This window comes from Taudactylus pleione, unplaced genomic scaffold (genome assembly GCF_031769625.1).
Source record: "Taudactylus pleione unplaced genomic scaffold, aTauple2 ptg000128l, whole genome shotgun sequence".
Classification (NCBI taxonomy): domain Eukaryota; kingdom Metazoa; phylum Chordata; class Amphibia; order Anura; family Myobatrachidae; genus Taudactylus; species Taudactylus pleione.
Window position 1 is genome coordinate 7,967,905 of NW_028284530.1, and position 14,986 is coordinate 7,982,890.

The following is a 14,986-nucleotide window of genomic DNA, read 5'->3' on the forward strand; positions in this document are numbered from 1 at the left end:
GAGGCCCCTGTACAAACTGGCTCTATTTTACCTGAGTTGCCCCCCCTCCAGTGTGTACTCCGAAAGAGTGTTTAGTGCAGCCGGGAACCTTGTCAGCGAAAGGCGTAGGAGGTTGCTTCCACAGAATGTGGAGAAGATGATGTTCATCAAAATGAATTATCAGCTCTTCCAGGGAGACCAGCCTCCAGAAGGTACAGAGGGACCTGTGGTGGTGGATTCAAGTGGGGACGAGTTAATACTTTGTGAGGATGAGGATGTACACACTGAAGAGGGTGAGGAATCGGTGGATGAGGAGGATGAGGATGACATCTTGCCTCCATAGAGCCAGTTTGTGCAGGGACACATTAATTGCCAGCTTGTTTTGTGGGGGCCCAAACGAACCAATCATTTCAGCCACAGTTGTGTGGCAGACCCTGGCGCTGAAATGATTGGTTTGTTAAAGTGTGCATGTCCTGTTTATACAACATAAGGGTGGGTGGGAGGGCCCAAGGACAATTCCATCTTGCACCTCTTTTTTTTCTTTGCATTATGTACAGTTTGGGGCCTAGTTTTTCAAACTGCCATCCTGTCTGCCACTGCAGTTTCACGCCTAGATGGGTCACGTGTTTGTGCCGCCCACTCGTGTCGCTTAGCATAGTCATCCAGCTACCTCGGTGCAACGTTTTGGACATAAAAACACTATTGTGAGGTGTGAGGTGTTCAGAATAGACTGGAAATGAGTGGAAATTAAGGTTATTGAGGTTAATAATAGCATAGGAGCAGAAAAACCTACAAATTCTGTGATTTTAGCTGTTTTTATGCTTTTTTAAAAAAAAATACAGATCCAAAACACAAAACCCAGAACCCAAAACACGGAAGGGTGGTTTTGGCAAAACCAATCCAGATCCAAAACACGAAGAAAGATCCAGATCCAAAACCAAAACACAAAACACGAAAAGTGGCCGGTGCACACCCCTAGTTAAAATGTATGCAAACATTCAAAATGTCAACTTATGGTTTTCTCAAGTTTTTTTAGGGTTTGGTTTAGGGTTAGGCTCAGGTTTACAGTTAGGCTAAATTAAGCAAAAAACCACATGGCAATATTTTGGTGTTGACAAGTTAAATGATAACCTTTTTAACGTGTCAACATTTTAACCATGTCGATCGAAATGCATGTTGACATCGTGGTTGTCATCCCATTGACCATGTCAAAATTGACTGACGACATTCAGACGTTGTAGACATTCTGGTGTCGACATACTGAATGTTGACCTTCTAAATGTCAACAAGTTGTATCACACCCGATACAAGCACATTGGTGGAAATGATCTATCTACACTTCACTTCTACCATGAAACACTGATGCCTATGTTATGTATCCAAAGGCACCACAGGGTAAATTTACTAAAGGCTGATTTCTTTATTCAATTTTCTGTCAATTTTGCAAGTCTGAGATTTAATAAGGTAAAAACCAACTCACATTCCACCTAAAAACCTGACTTTTGTCCAAAATCAAACATCGGTCCAACATCAATCCTTTTACATTGCCAACTATAGAAACACCATATTTACTAACGCACGGTTTGAAAATCAACCAAAAAAACAACAGACACACCAGCCAAACAATAGACCTGTGTGAGGCAGGCAAGTTTGGGAGAAGCACTGCACAGATCCCTATGGCTTCTTAGGGTTAAAAGTAAATTAAAGTGTTAAAATGTAAAAAAAAAAAACGGTCCACCTCCAAATCTATAACCAGACTTGGATCTTTCAGCCTGGACTGGTACAGGAAAATAGGGGTGTGGGGTCCGCCTTATTTTCCTTTAACCAACACTGGGCTGAACCAACCTGGGAGGTAATGTCATAGCAGGAGGACACAAAGTCTGGGATTCCCCTGTCATCACATTAACCAGACCCAAGCTGGTCAGCTCAGGGCTGGAAATCCTCTGAGAGTGCACCCCAAAAATAAAATGGGGCACCCCCACCTGAGGATCTACCAACCCTGGGCTCTTCTCAGTAACAACTGGAGGTGGTGTGTATGGGGCTAATGTGTAAAAGATAGATTTAATATTGTTCTTTACAGTGCAAATTCAGGTCCCAGCAAAGAGATGTAGTTAATTTTACTGGCGCCCGGGATGCTGGCCGTCGGAATCCCGACTCGGGACACCTATCTTTAGCCCGATGGCAAAATCTTGGCAGCCGGCATCCCAAACAAACGTGAGCAGGGCCCTGAGAGTCGTGGGGGGAAGGGTTAGTTTTAGGGGCCACAGGGAGAGATTAGGGTTAGGCATCCCCCAGGGAGGGTTAGGCTACGGGGAGGAAGGGGTTAGGCTTAAGCACCATTGGGGGAGGTTAGGGTTAGGGTTAGGCACCCACCCGGGGAGGGTTAGGGTTAGGCTACAGGGAGGGGGGTTAGGCTTAGGCACATCCAGGGGAGGTTAGGGTTAGCCATCTCCCCCGGGTGAGTTAAGTTTAGGGTGCAGGAAGGGGGGGTTAGGTTTAGGCACCCCTGGAGGGAGGTTAGGGTTAGGCACCACCAGAGGGAGGTTAGGGTTAGGCACCACTAAGTGAGGGTTAGGGTTAGAGGGGGGAGAGGGGTAGGGTTAGCCAGGCCCGCTGAGAGCTGCGGCGGCCCCGGGTAATAGGGGGCATGGCCTAATCGCAGGAGGCATGGCCACGCCTCCTTCCCGGAAAAAAAAAAAGATATGCAGCGCCGTAAAGCGGCGCTGCGCGCTGGGGAGCGGGGGCGCTCTGAGCCCCCTCAGCCCGGCGCAAAGCCAGCGGGGGCACGATCAGTGTGATCGCTCCCCCCACAGGCTTAGGAGACTGCTGTGGCTGCTGCTCAGAAGCCACGAGCAGTCTCCACTGCAGCTCAGCACACGCTGTGTGCTGGGCTGCTGTGAGGGAGGGGGAGTGGCGCTGGACCCGGGCCCCCGCCGGGCCACTCAGGAAGCCCGGGTAATCTGTACCCGCTCCCCCCCCCTCTCGGCACCCCTGGGGTTAGCATACTTACCACTTCTGTCAGCGTCTTCATCCTTTGGGCTTCCGGTGTTGGGATATAAACCGGTGGGACTTCATACCCATTCCCTCAGCAAGCCTGCCGTAGCATGCCAGTAATTGGAGAATCACAAGTATGCCCAGATAGTATATGCTCATTAGCACCTATCTCACTATAAATAAAACATTACAAAAAGACAGGACACCCTTTTTTGAACACACTCACACTGTTGAGCTTCACACAAACACAAAGCAAACACAGATAGATAGATAGATAGATAGATAGATAGATAGATAGATAGATAACTTTTAACTTGAAACCAAAACTCTCCTCCAGGCAATGACTGGTGGATGAAGCACGTTGGTGGCTACACAGTGGAAGCCATCAATACACTCTGAAATGTGGCAATCGGCTGCATGAACTGCCCACCGTCCGCAATAGTGATGTCATCAATAATGGCTCGCTACGGCCAGACGTGGCGGAACACATGCAGTGGGAGCTGCTCACAAGGCCATTTAGCTTCATGGTCACATACTGCCTGGGACTTGTTTTCCTTGCCTGATACCACCAACATTGGAGGGAATTACGATCATCGGCTGGAAGAACAAGGTAGGGAGAGATAGGTATAGACAACATCTCCTGCACGTTTTCCATCAGGGGTGAAAGTCAGCCACATTTGGAACCCTCCTACAGTATATACTTGAAAAGGAGCTGTAAACATTATTTATATTATATTAACATTTTACTTACAATTTTCCCTTTTTTTTTTAGGTGCCACTACTGTTTAGCTCTCATTTAATTTCCATATTATAACCGTTTGTATCGAGCTGCTTCACTCTTTTCACTAGCGTGGCAATTTTTATTTTTACCTAGTTATTTTTATCACCAATATTCTCTTGCATCCAATAGAGGTAATTAGCATTGTTGGGCTACAGTAATTCTTAGGGGTTTATTTACATGACAGTCGCACAAGATATTATCTTATTTACTCCAGATGAGGAGAACAGAGACCATCACAACTTGTTTTTCAAAATCCACCTATGGTAAAATCTCATAAAGGCAAATAGGAAACTGAAATGTCCCTTGTGGTGCACAGTATATTTAAAATATAACTTTTATTGTGCAATATTTAATATTACAGTCTAAAATACATTGAAAATAGATATTTTCGCTGTATTTTAGATTGTGATACTAAATATTGAACAATAAAAGTTATATTTTAAATATACTGTGCACCACAAGGGACATTTCAGTTTCCTATTTGCCTTTTTGAGATTGTACCATAGGTGGATATTTGAAAAACAAGTTGTGAGGGTCTCTGTTCTCCTCATCTGGACCACAAGGGACATCTCAGTTTCCTTTTTGCTGTTTTGAGATTCTTGGGGGTTTACACAGCCAAACATTGTGGTGGCACATTGATAAGAAATTAATTTGTCCCCTGGCATTGAGTTACCGGAGAAGAATGAAAAGGTGGTTGAATTAGTAGTAGTAGAATGGATTAATTATATCAAATTTGATTTTTTTGGGGGGAGGGTGATTTTTTGGGGGAGGCTGAGGTTATGTGACTGATTTATAGGTGGACCCAGTGCTGATATGTGCACAGTTGACTGAGGGTTTTATTACTGTGCATGTGTCCAAGTGACACCGCGCATATTGTACATTCTAATGGTCTGCGAGATGCAACAGAGAATTGGACGCAGGGTCTGGGAATTTTAGTGGCCATTTCTGGGAGGTAAAAAGGGTGGTGAAGCCATCGTGGTTATATTGTGGTATGTCACTGAAAGAGGCTGCGTTTAAAGCTGCACCTCACTCACACAAGAGACCATACTTAGACAAGGAAACTGAACCTTCCATAGGGATGGTGCAAGTTTCGATACTGCCTCTAAAATAGCACAGTGATGCAAATGCATTGTCTTAAGACGCTGCAAGTGGGCATCTCAGTGGTTTGAAAATCGGATGTGGCATTAGCATAGATAGAGACACAGACGAAACTGTGGCAAAACGCTAAGCCGTGGCCATGTCTGTATCCATCTCTGAATCAGGACCTATATGTGCACTTTAAAGGGACATTTTCATAAAAACTGAATATACTGTATTTTTCAGTATATTTAAATTTATTCTCATTTACGCTTAAATTTAAAATGTGCATAGTTATCTATTCCACTGATACAATTTTTTATTTGCTGTTTTATTATTAAAATTAATGCTACAGTATGTACATACAGTAGTAGAGCAGCTGTTTATATTAGTAAAGCATGTTACTGCACTATCTTCATATATGTTCCATAAGTGAAGCATTTCACTTTACCAAGATGGCTGCCATTTCGGTCTTATGCAGATGGGCGGCACCATCTTTTCACTGTGTTAGAGTGCCACAGTGGAACATGGATGTGTTTGACTTAATTCCAGAGACCCTGCATATATCCTGTTAGTATCGTGCATATTGCTACTCTCATACAGTACATGACTGGCTCATACACGACCCTCTCCAGGTCAACTCCATCCAAATCCACTGAGTGTATAACTGTGAGTACGGCTGTACAAGCATCTCTAGTACACTTCAATAAACCATAAACCTGGGTAAGTACTAAGGTTGCCTGGTGTATCTGGATTCCGCTGGTGTCTACTATTATAACCTGCATTCCACCACAAATAGAACATACATATCAACAATCATTCCTTCACACTCCCATTATCCTGTCGTTGTTCACTGCCCAGCAAATTACTTTATATGATAGTGCTGTCATGTCTTGTCCATAGCTCTACAGCACCTTAACATGTCACGTTATAAGGATTTCCATGCATGGGGATGTGAGATAATTACTGAGCCATCCATATAGATTTATTCATGGCTTTATGATTAATGATAGGAATTTAGTAGACCTTTTGATGAATGTAGGAAGAACAAGACCTGCCTGCAGGACAAGGCCCTTGTAGGGACTTAGTGGAACTGTATACAGAGCTATTTCAAATAATAATAAAGAAAAGCGACATGATATTTAATTTTTAGAATTGATTATAATAAGCATATTCCTGATTAAACTTTTTTTTTTCCAGTGACCTTTTACTTACTTTCTCTTCTTATGTGAAATGTTTACCAAGCTAACTGCTAGTGCACATATTTAAATAAGCTACAATGCATGAGGATTACAGCCTTATTTGAATTGTATTGTGTATATTTCTGTAACAAAATATTACTTACGACATGGAAGCCTTTGATCTGGGGAATATTACAACTTTACAGTATAAAGCCATGTAGCCATCGGCATTGTGTTAACATTTTTTAACTCTAGTAACAAAACAAAAAAAACAAATGCCTGCATTGACTGTAGGCTTTTCTAGTGCATTAACTCACAGTGAACGCAAAAAGTAGATCAGAATACATTACAAGAAGTAAAATGCAATTTCCATAATAACACTAATAAGTGGGTCTGAAAACACTAGTAACATTGGTTTTGGAGAAACTAAAAACATTCAATTCTATATGATTAAGTCCAGTTGGTATGAGGTCTTATAAATTATTATTCACCTTCAGCCCACTTCCAGACCAGGAAGTGGGCTGAATGTGATTATCTACGATACACCTCTGTGTTGTAGTCATTTATGACCCCACCCCCACATCCTATTTCCAATTTGCTTGACAACCTTTCTGCCTGGCTCACTTATTTTCTATAATTTGACCTACTTACTCTCATTTTAAGCTATTTTAAATATCCCATTGACAACCCCACTGTCTGTTTTGGTCTCTCCCAGTGGACTTCATCTACCACCCACTATGATGACATTGCACCATGATATTGAGTTCTCTTGCTTCTGCTTTACTTCTAGTCTCTGCACCCTGGCTTTCCCACCCTCCAAGATCAGCCTAGTTTCCTCCAATCTCACTTTACCCTATTAACACCCCGATACTCAAAACCATACATACTGTACAAAAATACTAAACTGTTCTTGACCTGATCCAAATCTCAGCTTCACATCTCAGCTTCTACTGTCTTTTATAACTATCCTGATCTGCCTGATTCTTTCAGGAGAAATTTTCACAGGCAAGATCCCACTCACTCTACACTCGTTCATTTAAACTCCATAATTCCTTAATTATCTCAAGTAAGCAATGATTAAGACTCTGCATTCATTATATGATCTAACCATACAACCTGTCAACTAAATCTGACCTAATGACGCCATTCCCTTACACCCCGGTGCACGCCCATCTCCAGCACCCTTTTCATCCTGGTTCTATCCACTAGTATATTTCCATGCTCCCTTGAAAATGAATTAATCTCACCAATACTAAAAAAAACCTCCCTCAACCCAACCCTCTCTCCAACTATCAGACATTCTTTCTCCAGACTTTTTGAATGACTTGTGTAAAATGAGCTTGCTCTCTATCTCTCATCTCTCTGCCTTCTTAACTGCCTGAAGTTAGGTTTCCACTCCAAACATTTTAATGTAATTGCCCTCACTAAATTGATCAATGGTCTATTTACAGCAAGCGTCACTTATCAGTAATCATCCTCTCTGCTGATTTTGACACTGTAAATCTTTTCCTGTAGACACGTCATTGAATTGACCCTACACTTCTTTCATTGGTACACATTCTACCTATCAAACTGCTCCTTCTGGCATATCCTTCCAACTACTCCTACTACTTTATACCTTAGTGACCCACAATGCTCTGTTGCTAACCCTCTGATTTTCTCATCATATACCTCTCCTTTTGGTGGACTAATTAATTTATTTGGACCATTACTATTCTGCAGACTCAAATTTACAACTTCTTGTCTGACCTCTCCCTTTCCATACTATCTTGTATAATCTAGTGTCTTTCTTCTATCTCCACATGGATGTCCTAACTCTACTTGAAGCTCAACAGAGATTTTGTATCTAACCACTTCCCAGATTTACCACTATTTCCTCAAGTCTCCCTTACTGTCAACAACATCAACATTTTCTTAATCTCTATAGCGCTTTGCCTTGCTGTCACAATTGACTCTATTCTCTACTTTATCCATACTACCCAGATTATCTCCCAGTCTTGTCACCTCCACCCACAAAGTATTTCAAGAATGCCCCCTTTATATTCAAATTGTAACCAAATCTCTTATCCATTCCCACACCATCTCCTGCCACCACTACTACTATTACACTTGTTAACCATTTCCTTCATAATTCAGTTACAATTATTGCCCCTCACATACAAAGCCCTCAACAACCCCAACCCTTCATACATCTCAAACCTCAACTAACCTGTATCTTGTATCTTTTCTGATACTAACTTTTCACTCCCACCTACAAGACCTCCTGTGCCGCTACCCATGAGACTAACCTACAACCTTCAAATAATGAAAAATTCTCTTTATTTGAGCTGCCTATATATTGTACCTGCACAATTATCCCAAAACAACACCAATACTAATAATAATCATATACCAAAACCATAAGATCATATATTAGTTTACACAATACTTCTGGACACAAATATCTTTATTATATACTGTACATATTAAATTTCAATAAATAGAACAGAAATGAAATGTAATACTTATCGGTGTGCTCACATATTTTTAAATCTCTTATCATGCTAATATTCCTAATGTACAGTGCATGCTTGTTTGTGACATGAACTGTATAAATAGTAAATCTGACAATATATTACAATAAAAGGTAAAGCTAAGCTTTTATGATAATTTAAGTTTTTGTATATTTGTATTATGAACATATCTGCAATCATTGAAATGCATATATTACCGTAACACCAGGATATTGAGATGCACTCAAAGAACACCAGAAACAGAAGACTCATTCCACTGGCCGAATAATAGTCAAAAAGCTTGAATACATAAATGCCCCCCTATGGAGAACATAGTGCATGTGTTAGGTAATTTTCATAAAACATCATTTATATATAATTTAGTGCATAAATAGTCATGGCACATCTAGGTGATACATAACAAGTATGTAACACATAAGCATCAATTATGAAAAAGAAAAATACTGCTGCAATGTCAAAGTGTAATAAAAAGCTAAAATTTAAGGCAAAATACAATTATATATGTTGTGTTCTCCAATAGGCAATTCTGAAGGATTTTAATAGTGGAAGAAGCTGAAGGCTGGGATTTGAGATGCAATCATTTGAGAAGCCGCTCTAGAAAGCCACTTGGGGAGTAAGCTATGACACCACAATCCTGGTTTCACTTTGGAAAGTCTCTAGGAACAGTATCTTTTATTCATTTTATTGTATTTTAGCTTTTTTTTTATAACACTTTGGAGCATTTGCGAGACATAGGGACTTCTTTAAAGGGTTGTGTGTATATTTATGTGCTGTAGGGATGGCAAGGTTTGTGAGACCAGAACATGTAAAAGTGTGATTTGGTTGTTGTGAAAAAATAAATAAATAAAGTTATTCAAGCACAGTTAAATGGTTTGGTAAAGTTTCAAGAGATGGTAATCCAATTCTTGAATCCCTTTAACACTGACAAGTTCAGGTTAATGTTTTTGAAGTGCTCACGTATGTGATCTCCGAAAGGAATGCTGCAAAACCAAGAGGCAGAGATTCTGATAGGATGCAAAGGGTCTGGAGAGCAAAATTTATTCAGGCTTTGAGAGTTAAGAGAATATGTATTAAGTCTTGGAGAAAGATAGATTAGTTGTCCAAAGCAAACAATCACCTTCTAACAGTAATTTCAGTTCACAGTGATGCAGCGCGGGTGACGTCATCACCCGCGGCAAGAAGAGCCTGTGCCTGCCACTCTGGATCTAATTAGATCCAGTCAGCGGCAGTGTCTACATGGGATGGTGGGAGTGAAGATGGCGCGTACTGAAGCGGTGACCAGGGCCATCGTGGAGAAAGTTAAGTACTGCACAGGTGAGTGTGGCCTTTTCTATACTGGGAGGGGGCATTGCATAAAGGGCATTACTGGGGCTCTGTATATGAGGCATTACTGGGGGCTCTGCATAAGGGGCACAACATAAGGAACATAAGGGACATTACTGGGGGCACTGCATAAGGGGCACTACTAGGGACATTACTGGGGGCACTGCATAAGGGGCACTACTAGGGACATTACTGGGGCACTGCATAAGGGGCATTGCATAATGGGAACAATTCAGGGGGCTTTGCATAAGGGGCACTACTACAGGGGACACTGCATTGGTTTTTATTAATAATAAACCTTTCAAAATTGCATATAAGACTTTTTTTTTCGTTGCGGCCCACACACTCTAAGACCTTGAATATTCGGCCTGGTTGGTATTTTGAGTTGGACATGTCTGGTCTACTCATTATAAACCACTGTGATCGCCTGATCCCTGGAAGCCGACCCTCCCCCAAGGAAAAAAAATGTATGGAGAAAAGCCACATTAAAAGGAAATCTCTGCTGCAATATAGATAAATGTCCATTAAATTGCATTTAAAAAAAAACTAAATTTTTAATAAATTTAAATAATTAGCCTATTGTGGGTGGTATGGTCAATTCATTTGCAAATGTATGTAATTATTCATAATGAAATGTACATGCAAAATTTAATTGAATAAACATTAAACAAAATAGTGAATTAGAAAAATAAATACTGGCGCGCAAATATTGAGTTCCTTGTGTAAATAGAGTCATAGAATTTTTAAGAAAAATGGTGACACTTGTGGAAAGAAAAAACACTCCTGATGATAACAGGTGTCTTCTAGTGGTCTGTGTGGCAAAGGGAAAATGGGTGCTGAAAAATAAGAGACGTGCGCCTAATAGTGTAGTTTTTAAAGTAAAGCAATCAGTGCTCAAAGTAAATATTGTGTGTACCAAAAATATATTGTTTAAAAGCTTATCTGATGTCCAGGTAACACTCCTATTGTCAGGAAGCACGTGCTGCCAATGTGTTCTGGATATTAATCCAAGGGATGATAACCACTTGAATAAACCTTAAAGTGAGGGCTTAAAAGAAGCCCATGAACGCAATATGGTGTAGTATTTTCTTATGCAAACATGATGGACAGTAGATGTACATAAATCTGCGTACCAGATAATGCAATGTATAGTGCATATAAGAGTATCACTCCTCCTCTTTCCAGTGTTTCAAAGACCAACTTCCACCTTCATAGACCAGGTATATCAGGCCTCAGACCATAAAAATGGAGAATAATCTCCGTAAACGATCATTTATTAACCAATAAACACATGAAACATGTACACACAAAATGGGGACAGGAAATTTTTTTTTTTTTAAATGCTTATCTTAAATATGGCTTAAGCAGAATAAGGTCCACTTTATTGGAGGTGCAGGATAACCAGTTCCAACGCATTTCGTCCTATTTGGACTTCCTCATTGGTGATACTCTTATATGCACTATACATTGCATTATCTGTTACGCAGATATATGTACGTCTACTGTCCATCATGTTTGCATAAGAAAATACTACACCATATTGCGTTCATGGGCTTGTTTTAAACCCTCTCTTTAAGGTTTATTCAAGTGGTTATCATCCCTTGGATTAATATCCAGTACACATTGGCATCACGTGCTTCCTGACCATAGGAGTGTTACCTGGACATCAGATAAGCTTTTAAACAATATATTTTTGGTACTGTACGCACAATATTTACTTTGAGCACAGGTTGCTTTACTTTAAATACTACACTATCAGGCGCACGTCTCTTATTTTTCAGCAAACATTAAACAAAGGTTACTAAATTCTGTTCTTCCTTTTAAATACATGTAAATAAAAAATAAAAAGTATATTTTTTTTAAAGTAAACGTAAAGTGTAAAATACTTAAATGTCAGATAACTTATTTACTATACTGCTGTAGGAGTGGCAGGATATTAGTTAAAAGTTTACTTTACAAGTTTGAGATAATACATAAGGTTAGTGCGACCTACTGTTTGTGAAATGGTAAAACCACCAATATTTTTGGACACGTACCTGAGTTATATTGGACAAACCCACCAGATAGGAAATTACACAGATGATGGCAATAAAGATTTCTCTTCGATTACGTAACAGTTTTGGAAATTCATCCACAAGAGCTGTAATAAACCCTTCAACTGTACAGAACTGCAAAATACAAAGGAATATAACCAATCTGTGTTAATGACTTTTATAGGAGATAAATTAATTACTTAAATAAATAAAGTATTAATATTCACAGGGGTACATTTACTAAAGCTTTACCAAAGCTTCTAAATCAAACACAATGGTGGTTTTGCCTTTTAAATGATTATCACTTTAAAACATTGGGCAGCCTCATGTCTGCATCTCGCAATTCACCCAGAGACTGCAAGGTTAGGTAGAGGGGTGATAAGCTAGAGTGAAACAAAATTAGTTTTGAAGGGTGGGATGCAAGATGAAAGTCTAGTGGACAGAGGGAGGATGCATCTGAGAAACACTGTGTATGTGTTCCGATGGCTACTGCCAGGGGAAGTAGTTCAGGATTGCATGGAGATCCATGCAATCCAATAGGCATTGCTGGGCAGTGACTGGGGATGATTTTCCTCAGCAGGAATGTTGGCATTAGGGACTGTGTTGGAAAGCAAACAGTTGAGAACCAGCGGCTATGTACAGTCAGACATTCTGAGCAACTATAGGGTTGCTCTAATGTCCAATGGTGCGGCCAATGTCTGTTCGATGGTGCGACTATTTGTGCCCACAGTGGATTACAGCCGCAGTTGGTGGGCGACTCTGTAGACAGCCCAACAGCTGCGTTATTAGCATAAATTCGCAGTAGCATATGCAACAGAAGTTGCAGCCACTACTGCATTAGCATTCACCTCTGAATCAGGTCCTAATTAGAGATCAGTGGGTCCAGTTCTCCGAGAACCGAACCCACCCGAATATAGGGGATTCGAGTAGGATCCGAGTCCGGCTCGGGTTTTCCCTCCTAACTCAGAATCCACAACGAGGCAAAATGTCATCATCCAGCTGTCGGGTTCTTGCGGGTTTTAGATTCTATAAAGGTCTCGGTGATCGGTGCCATTTTCACTCTGGCTGTGGATAGTATACAGAGAACAGACATGCTCTGTGCTGCTCTGTCTGCTCAAGGGTGCAGTGTTGTCAGGCTGGGGCTGCTGTGTCACTATTGTCCTGTCAATCGAGGCGTCCAGGGGTGCTCTTCCCCAGTGTAGAAAAGATTATTGTTCGGTGACACTGCCGGCCAGACCGCAGTTTATCATCCATGTATTTGTGACTCTGCAGGTGGTCTGTCTGCACTCAGCATGGGTGCTTTGTTGTCCATAAAGGGGTGCTGTGTTGTCCATAAAGGGGTGCTGTGTTGTTCATCAAGGGGCGGCTGTCTCGTCAAGGGGTGCTCTTCCCCAGTGTAAAAAAAATAAAAGTTAAATAAAATGAGCATTCCACAAAAAAAAAATTATCCTTTTTTCAGGTTTTTTTTGTGTGTGCTAGCTATTCGGTGACACTGCCAGCCAGACCGCAGTTTATCATCCATGTGACACTATAAGTTGTAGCGCAGTTTGTTATTTTTATTCATAAAAAATCTTGTGACGCTGTAAGTGGTAGTGCAGTGTTTACTCATAAAAAATCTTGTGACACTGTAAGTGGTAGCACAGTGTGTTATTCTTTTCTTATTTATAAAAAAATCTTGTTACACTGTAAGTGGTAGCGCAGTGTTTTACTCATAAAAAATCTTGTGACACTGTAATTGGCAGTGCAGTGTGTTATTCTTTTCTTTTTTTTTCATCAATAAATTTTATTGAATATATTGCTAAATAGTTACGGGGGTACGGAAAAAATAAAGGGAAAACATACATAAAATAAATTATAAGGGGGAGGGTGATTGACAGTACATCCATAGACATTAAACAAAAAATTTAAACCGTAAATACAGAGATAGATAATAAGCTAAGTATTTTGGTCCGCCTGTGGAAGCTCATTCAAACCGAAAGGAGAAGGGCTCAGAGGATTTGGAGAAGGCAGGAATAGGGGTGCTCCCCTTCCATATGTAACATATAGGTGCCAGGGGTGCCATTTCACTGTGGGGGATGAAGTGGCCATAGAATAATCGACCATTCTCATCTCCATTTCAAAATGGAATAGTTTTTTTGTTATAACTTTGGCAAATGGGGGAGGGGAAGGGGATTTCCAATGCTGAGCTACAGTGGCTTTAGCAGATATCAGAATATGACTGAGAACATAGTGGTCAGATTTAGGGATAGAGGCTGGATACCAATGGAGAAGAGCGAGGGAGGGGTCTAAAGATAGAGTGAGATCTAGAACATCATTGATGAGAGTAAATGCTTCTTCCCAGAAAGGGCGTAATAAAGGGCAATCCCAGAAGACATGAAAGATAGAACCTTCAGAGTGGCAGAGGCGCCAACAGAACTTTGAGACTGTGGGCCAAATTTTATGCAACCTAGAGGGGGTCAAATATAATCTATTTAGAAGTTTTAAATGCATTTCAATATGGTTAGTACATTTAGATAGTGAGAAGGTAGAAAGATGAATAGTTTCCCATTGTGAGAAGGCGAAGGTACATTGAAGATCCGTTTCCCACCGGAGTTGGGCAGGGGATTTAACTGTCAGAGCTGTAGGAGACAATAGGGAATACCAGTAAGATATAGCTCCATGAGAGGAGGGTTTAGTGAGTTTACTCAGAATTTGGTTTGGCGGGATTTGGAATACCGTGGAACCTGTATTCATCAGGGCATACCAATATGTAAGTTGGTGGTAGTAAAACCAGGCTGAGGGTCCTAATGGATACTTAGCGCAAAGGTCTATATATGATAAAATAGAGGACGAAGAGAAAAAGTCTTCTAGGGACTCAATACCCAGACTCATCCAGTAGGACATATTAAGGCTGGGCAATACTTTGTCCAATGCCTGAAGGGAAATGGTTCTAGTGGGCAGGGTAAAATCAAAATGAGCCGGGAGGTTAAGAGCCCAAACTTTTAAGATATCAAGGATTGCTTTAGGGAATAGGGGAAGTCGTGGTCAAAGTCGTTGGGGCATCCACAGAAGGTCAGGAAGGGGAAATCACCGGAGGAGAGCGTGTTCTAGGTCTACCCAAAGTTT

At 40.8% G+C, this 14,986-nt stretch overlaps 1 protein-coding gene across 1 annotated transcript in view; it reads right to left on the bottom strand.

The window, feature by feature from the left end:
- SLC6A1 (solute carrier family 6 member 1) overlaps positions 1–14,986 on the bottom strand; it is a 202,994-nt gene that overhangs the window by 21,136 nt on the left and 166,872 nt on the right. Inside the window, exons 11-12 of the mRNA XM_088472723.1 lie at positions 11,885–12,016; positions 8,723–8,825 (exon numbers count right to left, since the gene is read on the bottom strand). Of these exons, the coding sequence (XP_088328849.1) occupies positions 8,723–8,825; positions 11,885–12,016 (235 nt within the window). The remainder of the gene's footprint in view (positions 1–8,722; positions 8,826–11,884; positions 12,017–14,986) is intronic.